At 35.4% G+C, this 14,768-nt stretch overlaps 1 protein-coding gene across 4 annotated transcripts in view; it reads left to right on the forward strand.

Annotated features, from left to right (window-relative positions):
* Positions 1 to 14,768, forward strand: part of usp32 (ubiquitin specific peptidase 32) — a 214,057-nt gene that overhangs the window by 163,194 nt on the left and 36,095 nt on the right. For 3 of the 4 annotated variants that reach the window (XM_087977391.1, XM_043718523.2, XM_043718522.2), the window contains exons 11-16: positions 741 to 802; positions 2,000 to 2,102; positions 4,832 to 5,015; positions 6,231 to 6,406; positions 8,464 to 8,604; positions 13,396 to 13,513. In XM_087977391.1, coding sequence (XP_087833517.1) covers positions 741 to 802; positions 2,000 to 2,102; positions 4,832 to 5,015; positions 6,231 to 6,406; positions 8,464 to 8,604; positions 13,396 to 13,513 — 784 coding nt within the window. The remainder of the gene's footprint in view (positions 1 to 740; positions 803 to 1,999; positions 2,103 to 4,831; positions 5,016 to 6,230; positions 6,407 to 8,463; positions 8,605 to 13,395; positions 13,514 to 14,768) is intronic. The other variant, XM_043718524.2, reaches the window with a different exon arrangement.

The raw sequence follows: 14,768 nt of genomic DNA on the forward strand, positions 1-14,768 counted from the left end.
AGAGTAACATTTTACTAAATTGAGTCACTGCTTACTGTTCCTTCTAATATTTTCTTACAATGTTTGACCAGTGATTTGCTTTTCAAGAAAAATCTGGATTTTTAGGATGCATAAAATTTGCACCGATAAAAGCACACTACTGAAACTTCACCCTGATGAGGCCTGCAGTGCAGAGATTGTGAGATCCAAATGTACACCTGCATCATGCTTTTGCATATGTGTTTGACCAACTTGGAGATAAATGTGAAAGATTAGCTTGAAGCCATTTTCTCTTAAGGAAAACTGATATAATTTATGATATTCCTGATGTTTTTATGGAGGTTCAGAATCACTGTTTTAAAATGTCTGCTTTGCCAAATTGACCGATATGGTGTTGTGGAATGTATTTGGGTGAATGGATCAAATTATCATTCAGTTCAGGAATAGAAGTTAATTTGTTCAAGAACATGGAGACAAGAAATTAGTATGAGAGAACTTTTTTCAAGCATCTATGCAAATACTAAACTAAAACGGCGCAAGTATTTATATTAAAAAATTGGGTTATAAAGTCAAATGTTACATGGCAGCAATTCAGTAGTTGTAAAGCTATTCAGCAATTTGGCTTGTGGGATTTGTCTATGCTGCAAAAGTTTAGTTTAAGTGATTATTTAAAGTGATTCTTCAAAGGAAAGGACAATATCTCTTACTGAAAAGTAGGAGGGTATGTGTCACAGTGGTAATTATCATCTTTCTTTCTGCAGATATGCCACATAGTTCTTGGTTTAAGACCAGCTACACCAGAAGAAGAAGGGCAAATTATCAGGTGCATAACTTGCAAATGACCATAAAACTATAATTATTTTGCTGCTTCTAGTCTTTTATGAATGGAATGCTATGCCTGAAATAGTGTTTAAATTATTTGGCAAATTAAGTAAGCCTCATATTTAATTGGAATTCTGCATTTGATGCAAGTTATTTTTCATGAACAAAAATTGAGATATGAATCTTCATGACTACTATTTCCCCCCTCTAGAAATTGACAGATTAAATAGAAATAATAGCAAAAATACACATTATCCAATCTTTCATTATTTTAAAGACCTAAGTGTATCACCTCCAAATATGAGATATTCGAAAGTAAATATATCCAAGTTCTTGAGCTTACCTGAGTATCAATGGTTCCTTAAGCTGCTAAATGTTTCCATTGTGCTCCCCTGCATCTTTTCCAAGATCACTCTAAAATGTCATGCAAAATATCCAAAATTGAATCCAGTACTCCAGGTGCAGCCTACCTAGTGATTTGTATCATGACAGAATATTGTTCTTTGGTTCATATGTTTTTATTAATGCAATCCAGTTTCATTTCATTTTATGATTGATCATAAACCCAAGTAATATTTACAGAGTATCACCTTTTTTTTCCCATTGTTCAACCTTTTGTATTAATTGCCCCCTGTACATTATCTGTGGGACCAATAAAAATGCACAATGCTATGTTTATCTCAGCTAAATGTTGTCAGTCATCATATGGTCCAATCTCTTTGCATTTAATTGCAAAATCAGAGGTCATACAATACCAAGTTGTAGCCCAACAGGTTTATTTGAAATCACATACTTTCAGGGCACTACTCCTTCCTCAGGTGACTTCTGACTTTCTCCATCCCAGTCCAACACTGGCACCTCCACATCATGGCTACCATTTAATTGCACATCTTGACTGTTCTGATGATTAATTAGGACATTTGTGGTACAGGACTTGTCCCCAAAAGCTACCATTAGTTATGTGTATCCAGGCTGATCTATATTTGCTATCTACAACATTTTGTTGTTGAAGTTAGCACATCAATTAATATTCGTTGTCTGAGTGTTGTGTGACATTATTTGCTAATGTCTTATACACCTTGTATAATATCATGGTGGAGGCCTTAGATAGCATGCTATGTAACTTTGTGCTAATAAATTTTGGGAATCCCTGCTTTTAATTGTACAATCACTAATTTTGTATGTATCTTGTATCTAGTGGATGGTTGGAAAGAGAAAGTAGACATGGTCTACAACCTGAACATAACTGGTTTCTGATTTCAGTACAATGGTGGCATCAGTGGAAGGAGTATGTTAAATATGTGAGTAATTACAACACTGTTTATCTTTTTAAAAGTCAAACTAGAAAACATTACATATAATGTTGTGCTTTGTTAGGTGTAAAATTATTTTTCGAATAAAGCAAGCAAGCTGGTCATTTCATTTGAGTGCAAAAGATTAAAAACAGTGTATTTAGCTTTTATTGATGTAAGGAATTCTGTTTACCTGCTTTCAACAACAGCATTTGAGGCATTGTTCTTTAAAAGTCAGACCTGTAAATAAACATCACAACTGATCTCATACCCTAGACTAATCTAACATCATTAATCGAACATTATGCCAATTAGGTAAATATAAATTACTTGAAGCAAGTTAATAATTAGCTTGGGAATAAGGAGGGGATGCAAGTTTTCACTGAACCAAACCATTTTTGGGATGAATGTTTCATTAAACTCCCAACCTTGCCACAGATCACTCTTTTGTTTAAATATGTTAAATACTTGTAAGCTGTAAGTCAAACGTTTACACAAAAAAACAGCTTTTCTCCGCTTATTGTATGTAGTCTGTTCATAACTTTTTTGTATATATTCACTGCAACTTGCATAAAATAACTCAACTAGGAATACTGTAACAAACTGACTAAGATATCAACTACTTAAGAGATTCATAAGAGATAAGAAGCCTTAATATCTTTCAAACATTGCCATCCTTCAATTATTATACTTAATTAATTTGAGTTCAGAAGTTAATATTCAACCAGCAAGTTGTAGACATGAAATTCAGATTGAACTATTCTCTGTACTGCTCTTGTCACATAATGAGAAATGATATAGACAATATAATAGGCTGCTGTAAATAAGCACATTGTATTATGTATTCCAATTTTCAGTTTATTTCTCAAAAAATCAATATCCTGTTAAGATGAAAATTTTGAAGCTGTGATTAAGTACTTTGCTGTCTTCTGTCTCCAAACTTTCTGCCTTTTGAAATTGGTTTCTTAAACACCTAAACAAAACTGCATTATGCCTTAATACAAAGGGAGAGTTCCTTAAATGAAAACAACAAATGCTGGAGATCACAGTGGATCAGAAAGCACCCATGGAAAGAGAACAAGCTAAAGTTTTGAGTCGAGATGATTCTTCCTCAAAGCTCTGAACAGTCATCTTGATTCAACAATAGCTTGCTCTTTCTCCATGGGTGCTGTCTGACCCGCTGTGATCTCCACTATTTGTTGTTTTCGGTACAGGTTCCAGCTTTTGGCAGTAATTTGCTCCTACACTGAGTTCCTTAAATTGTTATTCACTGATAAACATCAGGAATATAAAATGCACCTGCAAAGACTTATTCTAGGATTGCAGATAATAATGCACCAACATCAAATGAAGGAAAGCTATTAGGTAATTAGAATATAATGAATGTATATTTTTGTATATTTTATTCCACACTGAAACATTTTAGAGTATCAAAAAAGTGTATTATTTTTAAGTGTTTTGATATATTTGACAATTCGGGTTCTTCCTTCACATTGATTCATGTTTGCAGCTAAACGACAAGCTTCTGTTAGTAGATCTACATAACCTATCAACTAAAACTTGCAACACTCGCACAATGTCATTCACATTGTGCATGTCATGAGAAGAATAATTAGCATTTTACCGCTATGTTTTGTGTCAGAGACTACTTGAAGCATGGACTCTTCTTCCCTTCAAAAGATGATCAATATCAAGCTGTAGATCATGATGCACAAGCTATATTAAAAACAATACGAGAGAGAGAGAGAGAGAATTATTCATAAGTATGCAGGAAAGAACTTCTGGTATAATACTTAGCCTATTCAATTTTTTTTTGTCTTTATGATCTTTTGACAGAGTCTCTGGTGAAACATTGTTTATCATTATGGAGTTTGTCTTTGTAGCTTCAGTGTTGAAAAATAGTGATCAAAGCAGCCAAGTCATGTTTGTAACACTCAGCTTTGAGCTTTCCAAAAACCGGTTTTCAACTTCAAAATTAAGATGTACAAAATACTGTCAGGTGTATTAATGAATAATTTGGTACAATGAAGATAGGAATTTGGATTTTAGAGTTGTATCCTTAATAGTTGAGCTATTTTAGACAAAGTTTTGCCCTCTCTCACTCCCCTTTGCCAAATAGCAAAAATAAGATTATTTCTGATGCTGTTAAGGACATAGGCAGTTGAACCATGGATGCTGCCTGACCCATTATGATCTCCATTTATGTTTTTTGTTGAATCACAAGAGAGTTGGCTACACTAATGTACTTATGTCTGGTATCCCTCTGAGTTTTAGATTTAGCTTGATATTTACAAATGCTGTGCATTACTTGATTCTACCACAGTTATAGTCTACTGTTCTTTTCAAACTATAGACAGTGAGGCAATTTGAAAAAAGAGTGATAGTTTGCAAAAATTCCAAAATGTATGTAAAAAAAGTCAATTAGTCCTGCAGATGTTTACAATATAATTTGAATTTGATTATATCAAAGTAATCAACTAAAAAAAAAATTCAAACTACAAGACCAAAATTCATCCTTGTACGTCAGTAGGACCAAAACTTGATAATGAGCCCAAAATCCCCTCTAGGAGGTTAGAATTCATGATATCTGTCAAGAACAGTTTTAATTTAAATCTCAAATTATTAGTAAGGATCTTCGGCTAGTTTCAATGCATATTCACCATTTTTGTTGATGGAAGTGGCTATGGCCATGAATGTTACCTTTCAGTTCTCAAGCTTTTGTTTTGCTTTTATCGCAGGAAGCAAAGCCAGTCATAATTGAGCCCTCTTCAATAACGAATTTAATGAAAAATCAGACCCCATTGAATGCGGCGGATCAAGGTGAAGATAAGCCTGAAGTGCAGAATTCCTTCAGTTCTGCAGATGAAAAATGTTTTGATAATATATCAATTGCATCTGAAGCATCTGAGAGCACTGGCACTGGTAAAAATGTTTTTGCTTTTCAGTTTGTGCAATACAGTTCTTTTGAAGCCTGATATTTCAACTTACTGCATAACTGGAACTGGATTTTTTTTAAAAATCAAAAATTAATTTGGGATACAAAGTTTATTAAATAAATTGATTGTACTGAAAACTGTCAAAAGAGCAACTCTATTAGTGTCTGATCCAAATTATATATTTATTCTTGGCATTTCTCAACACTTCTGGTCAGATTCCTGTTATCAAGTAAATGATAATTACGTTTAAAATAGCACTTTGCCCTCAGGAATCTATGTATTTGCATAATACTGAAAAACTGTTGGTGCTGATCAATTAGTTTGAATTCATTGAGTTATGATAACTTAGGCTAGTCTAGCTGAAGATTTAAGGACCATTTAACAGTAATAAAATGGGCACTTTCTTTTGCATTAAAAAAGGAAGCGATATTGTTGCAAAATAATTTCAGATGCGGCATACTTAAATTAACCATAACATTTTGAAAAAGTAAAGGTGTTTGAAACTACATACAAATGAGTATGTTAACATTTAATGTTTCAGTACGTTATAATCACTGGTGTTCTTATTCATCTCTTCTCAGCTCAGCCTACCAGTATAGTAGCAAACGTCCCAAGAAATAAAATGCATGTAGTGTCCCCAGCACTGGGAAGCAAATAATATGGTCATTTGTGGATGTAGGAATATATGAATCAATCACATTCATTAGCTTCATTACAAATCCAGAGTGCAGCATAGTCTGGATGAAAATATAATTTGTTCTCTGTTTCCGTTCAAGTACAGAATGTATGTTTGCTTGCCATAATGCCTTGCTTAGGTGAAAGGATATATCTGAAGCTTTTTTTGGATTGTTGTCATACCTTTTACCTTTGATTTAATTTATTTATCGTTGAATCCACTCTCATTAGAAAGTTTTCTATGTCAACATTCTCACATTCACAACACTTAAAAAAAAAATTAAGTGCGAAAACATTTAAAGCGACCTTCATTGGGCGGAATAAAATGCTGAGCAATTGATCAATCTTTTACAAATGCAGACCTCCGACAGGCAACATGAGATGGCTTTACTGTTCATCAAGGAGTTAATGTGACCACTTTCAAATTTCAAGAAGCTGCATTCATATTATATTATATTATAATGTACAAAGTAAAAGTTTTTTTTTATTTGAAAGCAAGTAAAAATGATGTTTTTTTTTATTTCAGGTTTATACCAGTCTAGTCCAGCTGGTACTGATGTGTGTTTTGCTAGACAGAACAACAGTTTGGACAATAATGGTCAGTGTTTCCTCAGTGCCAATGGGAACATTTTGGCACAACTTGGTCCACAGAAACCAGGAGCTATTGATAACCAATCACTTGTAATGCAAGGGTCTGTAAAGGTATTTATACAGTCTCTCCAAAAATAAAACATTGAATTTACTGTGATGTCCTTTTAAGGTTTCTGTATATTAACTTTTTTGTCACTTATGCCAAACAAGTTGATTGTCAGACCAAGTATTCAGACAATGCACAGATTCATGATTCTTGGGAATTGACTTTCTAAATATGATGAAATTGTGCAAGATGTTCTGAGTTCTCGTATTTTTAACAACTCGTGACATGCCCAATTGTGAATATTAGCAAGAAAAACTTAACATGTCCTATTTATATGACACTTGAATAAGTGAAGGCATAATATACATATAAATTCTTATAGTAAATACAAACATGATTCTTATTTGGCATTTTGCTTGACTCGAGCTGTTCTTTCCAATCAATTTAAATATTTGCATTTACCAGAGAAAGCTGCAAGGGAAATTGGTTTCCTCGTGGAATGAGAGGAAAGATGATAGTTGGAATTAATTATCAGTAAATACGTAGTATATTATCATTTTAAAACATGATATATTTCATTGATGTTCTGGATAGCACAGAGTCTGGTGATGTGTAACAGCAACAGAACTTGAGATTCACACTTGTAGCACCTTAAAAGCTGTAACTGTGATTGGATAATGATAAAAGAAGCTGACGGGATACTAAGTGTGATCTACCTGAAGACTTAGTAGTTGAAGAAGGTCCATGTTGCATTTTAGATAGGCAGACTAACTTTCAGATGTACTCCCAATATGCATTCTGAAACCATCTATGACCTCAATTTTACCTATGCATCACCAAGACATTTATATACTGTATATTTTGCCTTTTGCTACAAAAATAAAATTTTCATCGAAAACAAAATTGCCAAAATTATTTCCCTTGGAGGAATTGAAACAGCAGCAAACTTGAAACTGCAGTCTTATTTGACTGTGATTTTTTTTTTGTTTGAGCATTTTTAGCTCACCAATTTAAATTAATCTTATTCTAGAGTTTTATGAGAATTTTTATCATATTGTACACTGTAGCATTGACTCTGTTGACTACACCATTTATCCAGTTAGATGGCCCTGCCTAAACCCATTCCTGATGATGGGCTTATGTCCGAAACGTCGACTCTCCTGCTGCCAGACATGCTGTGCTTTTCCAGTGCCACACTTTCTGACTCTGCCCATGCTTAATTCCATTCCCGCCCATGATTAGTTCTATTCTCATCCGTTCAGTTGTAATCAGGAAATCACCCCTGGCTTCCATTCCTGGACCTTCACTGCTATCTTAAGAAAACTCTAAGAATTTATCATTCACCATCTCTTATTTCTTATCTTAATGCTCTCCTTTGCTTATACTATCTGAAACAAGCATCTGATTCCACATTATGTTGATGACACCCAGTTTATCTAACAACCACCTCTCTTGCCTTCCTCCATTGCCTTTGAGTCTAACAGTTGTGGCCAATAACTAGCACTGGTTAAGCAGAACCTTTCACCAGTGAAATATTGGGAAGACTCAAAGCCTCTGCCACAAATTACATTGCTTAGCTATTTATAAGTTCTTTCTCTCCGGCCAATAAAAGGCTGAACTAACCAGTTTGCAACTATACAAATATGTCCCTGAGCTGAATGTTTTATACCTATATTTATCTGTCACTGAGACCACATTCAACTACCAGAAAATATCAATGCCTTTTCCATTGTGCCTACACCCAGATTGCTTGTATCAATATTAAACAAAAAAAGGATCCAACAGAGAACACTGGGGTACTATAACTACATTCAGCCAATTCAAAGAGTATGCCAGTTTTTGGTTTGCTTTCTAGCCTCTGACTATCCCTTATCTTTGGAGGTAGTGCAGTATTTTCCTGAAGGTTTTCATAATCTTTCACTGTGTCATACTGTTTTAATTTGGTGCTATCAACAGATTTGATACTGTCACTAAGCTGCTAGCTCAAGATAATTTGCATGAGCACCTGTGATGAGCCACAGATCCTTTCTTTAATCTTATTCTATCATTGTTATCTAGGAAAATGTCTATAGTTGTCATGAATTTGTATATTTCCCTAAAGAGCATTGTTTTTCTTGTAAAGGTTCCTACATTAACTTTAGAAGGTGGACGTCTGAAACAGAATCCTACTTTAGTTTGTGGCAAGGACTATGAGATTGTCCCAGAACCCGTCTGGAGGGCACTGTATCATTGGTATGGTGCAAACCTGGCTTTGCCACGGCCTGTAAGTTATCTTTATCCTTGTATTTATTTTTAGTTTATTACATTTTTACATTAGTCTCAAAGGAATGAAACCAGATTGACCACCTGGCATTGACTAAGGCAACGGAAGTGACAAGGGCAAGATCAGCCCTGTAGATCCTGCAAGTCCTCTGTAACAACAACTGGGGATTTTCCCAAAAATAGATGCAGTCCTAGCTAAACGGTTCCTCTAAAGCTACAACTCTGGCATCTAATCAACAATATAGAAAATCTGCTCAGGTATGTCCAACCACATAAAGCATGTCCAATGTGATCAATTACCACTCATCAGTCTACTCACAATCATCGGTAAATGGTGGAAGGTGTCATCCAAAGTTCTATCTATCTGCATTTGCTTGGCAATAATCCGCTGACTAATGCTCAGTATTGGTTTTGCCAGGATCACTCAGCTCCTAATCTTATTATAATCTTGTTTTAAACATGGACAAAAAAGCTGAATTCCAGAAGTGAGGTGAAAGTGACATCCTTTTAATTCAAAGCCACATTTGATAGTCTGGCATCAAGGAGCCCTAGCAAAATTGGAGTCAATAGAAATTGGGGTGAACTCTAAACAAGTGTCATACCAAGCACAAAAGATCATTGTTGTAGAAGCCAGCAGCTGGACATCTCTGCAGGAGTGCCTCAGTTGTGTCCTAGGCTCAAACACTTTCAGCTTCTTCATCAATGACCGTCCCAATATCATGAGAACTGAAGGTGTTTGCTGATAATTTATCAATGTTTAGCACCCTTCATAACTCCTTGGATACTAAAAATTCCTCGTCTAAATGCAGCAAGACCTGGACAATATCGAACTTTGAGCTGACAAGTGACCATTCACACCACACAAGTGCCTGGCAGTGACCATCTACAGCAACAGGAAGTCTAACACTCATGCCTTGACATGTAACAATATTATCATTGATGAATCCCCAGTCAATATCCCAGGGATTTCTGTAGACGAGAACTTGAAATGGGTTAGGCATATAAGATCTGTATGCCAGGCTATGAGGTTACAGATTGTGCTGCAGTTGATGGCTGTCAGTATCTCATAGATGACTAGGTCTTAGATCTGTCTGAAATCTGTCCCATTTAACATATTTGTCATGCCACACAACATGATAGAAGGTATCCTCAATGTGAAGACTGGACTTCTTTTCCACGAGCTTTCTGCAGTGTTTCTCCATTTAAATAATATTCAACTCCTCTGTCTTTCTGCCAAAGTGCAAAACCTCAAATTTCTCCACGTTATATTCCATCTGCCAATTTTTGCCCCCTTAAACTCTGTCGTCTCCTTTTGCAGACTCTTTGTGTTATCCTCATCACTTGGCTTTCCACATATTTTCATCATTCACAAACTTGGCTATAGTATATGCACTTTCCTCATCCAAGTCATAAATACACATTGTAAATAATGGTGGCCCACCACTGATCCCATCATACTACTAGTTTTTTTGATTTGATTTGACTTGTTTATTGTGTCTCACATTTTGTTATGAAATGTAATAAAAGTGTTGTACGGTGGCGCCATCTTCTAACCCAGAAAAATAAACCAAGATATAGAATACAAAGGTACAAAAATGAAGAAATAAAGAAAAAGTGTTCAGCGTTACAGTTCTCCTTATTAAGTAACAGATTGCCTTTCTGAAAATGCACCCTTAGTTTGACACCCTATTTTTTGATAGTTAGCCAATCCTCGATCCAAGCTAACACACTATTTCCAACAGTATGGGGTCTTAAGTAGCCCCTATGTGTACCATCTTCCGAATGCCTTCTGAAAATCCAAATATATTACATCCACAGCTTCTCTTTTATATATCCTGCTTGTTACCTCCTCAAAGAATTCCAGTAAACTTGTTGAACATGATTTCCCCTTCATGAAGTTATGCTGACTCTGTTTGATCATATTATGCATTTCTAAATGCTCTACTATTACATTCTTTATAATAGACTTCAAAATTTTCCCAATAACAAACATTTAAGCTGACTGGCCCGTAGTTGCCTATTTTTTGTCTGCTTCCCTGGTCATTCTGCTACTCAGAATCACATTTTAGAATGTGGACTGTGCTTGATGAGTCTGTGTGACACATCTCCCAGTTCAAGCACAATACTCCAGATGTTAATGAGGATTATACAGGTTTGACCTGAACTATATTTGCTGTTATTCTTTCTGGTGCATAGGTCAATGCTGAGTGGTCTGTCTGGCTTCTTCCTTTGCTTAGACTTACTATGAACAATTAAAAGAAATATTTGTTCGTGCATTGTTTTGAATTAAACTGTTTTGATGGTTTCTTGGGATGCATGGAAATATTGGCACAGTGGCCAAGTGGTTAGCACTGCTGCCTCACAGCGCCAAGAACCCGGGTTTGATTCCAGCTTCAGACGATTGTCTGTGTGGATTTTGCACATTCTCCCAGTGTCTGTGTGGGTTTTTTCTGGGTGCTCTGGTTTCCTCCCACAGTCCAAAGAGATGCAGGTCAGGTGAATTAGCCCTGCTAAATTGTTCATAGTGTTAGGTGCATTAGTCAGAGGGAAATTGGTCTGGATGGGTTACTCTTTGGAGGGTCAGTGTAGGCTTGTTGGGCCAAAGGGCCTGATTCCACACTGTAGGGAATCTAATCATTGTAATCATTTAACATCAATGTAACAACAAGTGAGTTTTTTTATATTTACTTTTGGAATGTGAGTAGTTTTTATGAAAGATCATATTGATCTTTCCTCATGTTATAAATACTCTACTACCAACACCCTTGAAATTACCATTAACCAGAAACTGAATTGGACCATTCATATAAATAATGGGTAGCTGAGAATTCTGTGGTAACTCGCTCCCTGTCTCCCCAATCCATCCACAATGCTGAAATCAGAATGAATTTGTAATGGATTTGCCTGGATGAATGCAGCAATAACACTTCAAGCTTGACACCATGCAGGATAAAGCAACTCACTTGATTGATATGCCAATTATTGAACACCACCTTCATTCACTTCCTCCATAGCAATGCACAATGGGAGCAGTGTGCACTGCACTGCAATAATCACCAACTCTCCTGAGACAATACATTCCAAACCTATGATCTCTACCATCTAGCTGGACAATGGCAATAAATACATTGGACCTGTAAATTTGTCTCCAAGCCACACACCATCCTGACTGTGAACAGTGGCCCAGATATTTCGATGATCAAATCATCAATGCAGCAGTGCAGGCTGGAATTGTGTTGGAACAGTGTAAATCCAGATAGGGCTGATTCTAAAGTAAATGCCTGAGAAATGAAAAGTCTGTTGGCACATCTTCTCTGATAAACATTCAATAAAAGCACTTAAGGCCATAGATAGTCATGAGAATTTTTGGATTAAATATGAATATGAAACACCTCCTGCCGCAAAGCTGAGTGTGGTTCACATGTTGATGCTGTTCCCCTACTAGTTACAAGGATTCCTGGACTTTCTGAAAACAGGAGGCTCTTGGACAGGAATTTCCAGAGTAAATGTCCTCTAAGTGTATCTAATCAGAATTTCTTGGCGAATATCACAGTTCCTTATTATAAGCACAAAGAACTGTGGATCCTGGAAATCTGAAACAAAAACAGTGTGGAGAAACACAACAGATCTGGCAGCATCTGTGGAGAGAAATTGGTTAATGTTTCAAGTCCAATGACACTTTGTCAGAATTACTGTGTTTCTCCAGCACTCCAGTTTTTCCTTTATTTGACTATTCCTTCATTGGGTCAAAATTCGGGAAATCCTTCCATTACAGCCCTGCTGATGCGCCTGCATCATAATACAACAGTTCAAGAAAGCAGCAAATCACAACCTTCTCCAGGGCAATAAACGCTCGCCAGCAATCAGCAGCATCTACATCCTGTAAATAAATAAAGGTAAATAATTCATGACTCTTGTGAAACTAATTCTCACATAGGACATGAACAAATTAGTGTGTCTTCACAACAAGTTAGCAGATTTTATTACGTTTAAATCTCATTTTACAACAGAGGGATTTAAACATACATGGATAGGTAGTCAAATATCATAACTACCATGTTACTGTTCTGTATTTTCCATGCATAAGTTATTTGGGAGTGTCATGTACCAATGAACTGTAAAGACCACTGAGTTGTGAAAAAACATGTTCAGACATTTAAGCTACCCTGAAGTGCACATAAAGCAAACTGTAGTATAGTGTTGTACCGAAACTGCAAAATCCTCATACTGTTTAATGATTTAGCCAGGCAGGGAATACTAATCCCCTTTCCTTTTGAAAGCCTGTACTTGCGTTTTCCCTGAGGGAAAAAATAGATAGCAAATTAGTTTCTATTTGGTTACTGAAGTTAATAAAATTAGCATATTGCACTTATTATGATGTTTACTATTATTCATTCAATTAACTAAAGGTTTGGAAAATATATAAGCATTAAATGAATACTGATTAGTTTAATGTTAGAAATGTTGTAATTTCATGATTGGTAATCGCCTACTTAATGATTTCATAATTGGCCCTTGTCAGAGTTTAAAACTACTCAGAAATTTCAAGTTTTTATCAGTGTTTGAATCGTATTTTTGCAAAAATCTGAAATATTTAATATTGCTGTTCTGTCTTTTTGTGAAGTAGACAGTTATTCCAACTCACTGTCTCAGCCATATTGCATCCAAAATCTTGGTATTTATGTGACAAGTACAGAAATTTAAGAGATTCTTTATCACTTCAAAGAATTTGCTGTAACCATGTGGTCAGAACTGGAACTATTAATATTTTTTTCTCTACCATCTTAATTAGGTCATTAGAAATACAGCAAGTAAGGAAGCAGAACTGGAATTGTTTCCTCGTTACCTACTTTTCTTGCGTCAACAAACAGCCACGCGTACACAACAGTCAAACATTTGGGTGAATATGGGTATGATGAGCCTAAGAACATTTTCTCAACATGCACCTGGGGGTAATGCAAGACTGCAGCAAGAAAAGGGAGCGAATAGTTTTCTGGTTTGCTGACTGCTAATTCCATTAGCATTACATTTTCAAACAAAGATTATAGTTTTGAATTGAGGTTTTCTCAAAATCCAAATGGCCTTGACCTACAAACTGAAGACCATGTCTACACAAATTTCAATACTTGAAATCAATATCTACAAAACAATGACCATCCCAAGATCATTCAGAAACAGAATGACCAACACTGTTTGGTGTAACCCATTTCCATCATTAACTGCTAAGTGGACAATTGAATCAGTAATAACAGTAATCAAAACTAATATTACTATACAGAAATCTGAGACATAACAGAACTCTGGCTGCATTTACAATGCTTAGGGTACTATTGAGTGGATTTGGTGCTGTGTGTGTTTTCCTAATAAAATGTTCAAGACCTCATGATGAACTTCCAAGATTTGCCCCACAATGATTTTTATGAATTTGAACTCTGGATTGAATTTAGTCCAATCTACTTCCTTGCTGTAATCTTACATCTGTACCTCTTAATTTGTGATTTAATTTATTTATTTTACTTATGGTCTGACTTTGACCAACTGTATCGCAAGTTGTAGCCTTTTTATTAGATTTTTAGCTTTTACTGTGCTCTTTTCAATGTATTGGTTTCCAGTCATTTTAAACTTGACATATTGAGCTATTCTTTGCCGTATGAGTTGTAATTTTTAAATTTGGTTTCATTTTTAAATTTTCCTCCCCACTACCCAATATCATCATTAGTTCTGTGAAAGTTCTACCTTTGTAACTGACTCTGTGTAAAGTTTCAGGTGTTTTGCAGTTCCTCCCCAACATCTCGAAGAGTTTTGTCTTTCAGTAGCCTGATGACGTGACTGAGATTTGGATCTTTTTGTATATTTTCAGTGTAACCTGCTTAATTTATTATGAAGCACATTAGGATATCACTCTTTTAACTATTATTCCATTGGTTGAGTAGATTTCAGATCAGACAAGGACACTAAATGGCAACTGCAGTATTAACAGACACTGACAAGATGTTCCTGTTATCAAATATGAAATTTAACCTTGAGATGTGTTTAACTGTCTTCAAGTATAATAGTTAATTTAAAAGTATAGTAATAAGATGCTATGCTTAAATTGGTTTTACCATAAAATCTTTCTTGCCATGCAGAAAATTTCTTGTAATACAATTTGATTTTATTATTTCA

Source organism: Chiloscyllium plagiosum, unplaced genomic scaffold, assembly GCF_037043375.1.
Source record: "Chiloscyllium plagiosum isolate Xiang-an unplaced genomic scaffold, Cpla_swu_hap1 HiC_scaffold_31, whole genome shotgun sequence".
Lineage (NCBI taxonomy): Eukaryota > Metazoa > Chordata > Chondrichthyes > Orectolobiformes > Hemiscylliidae > Chiloscyllium > Chiloscyllium plagiosum.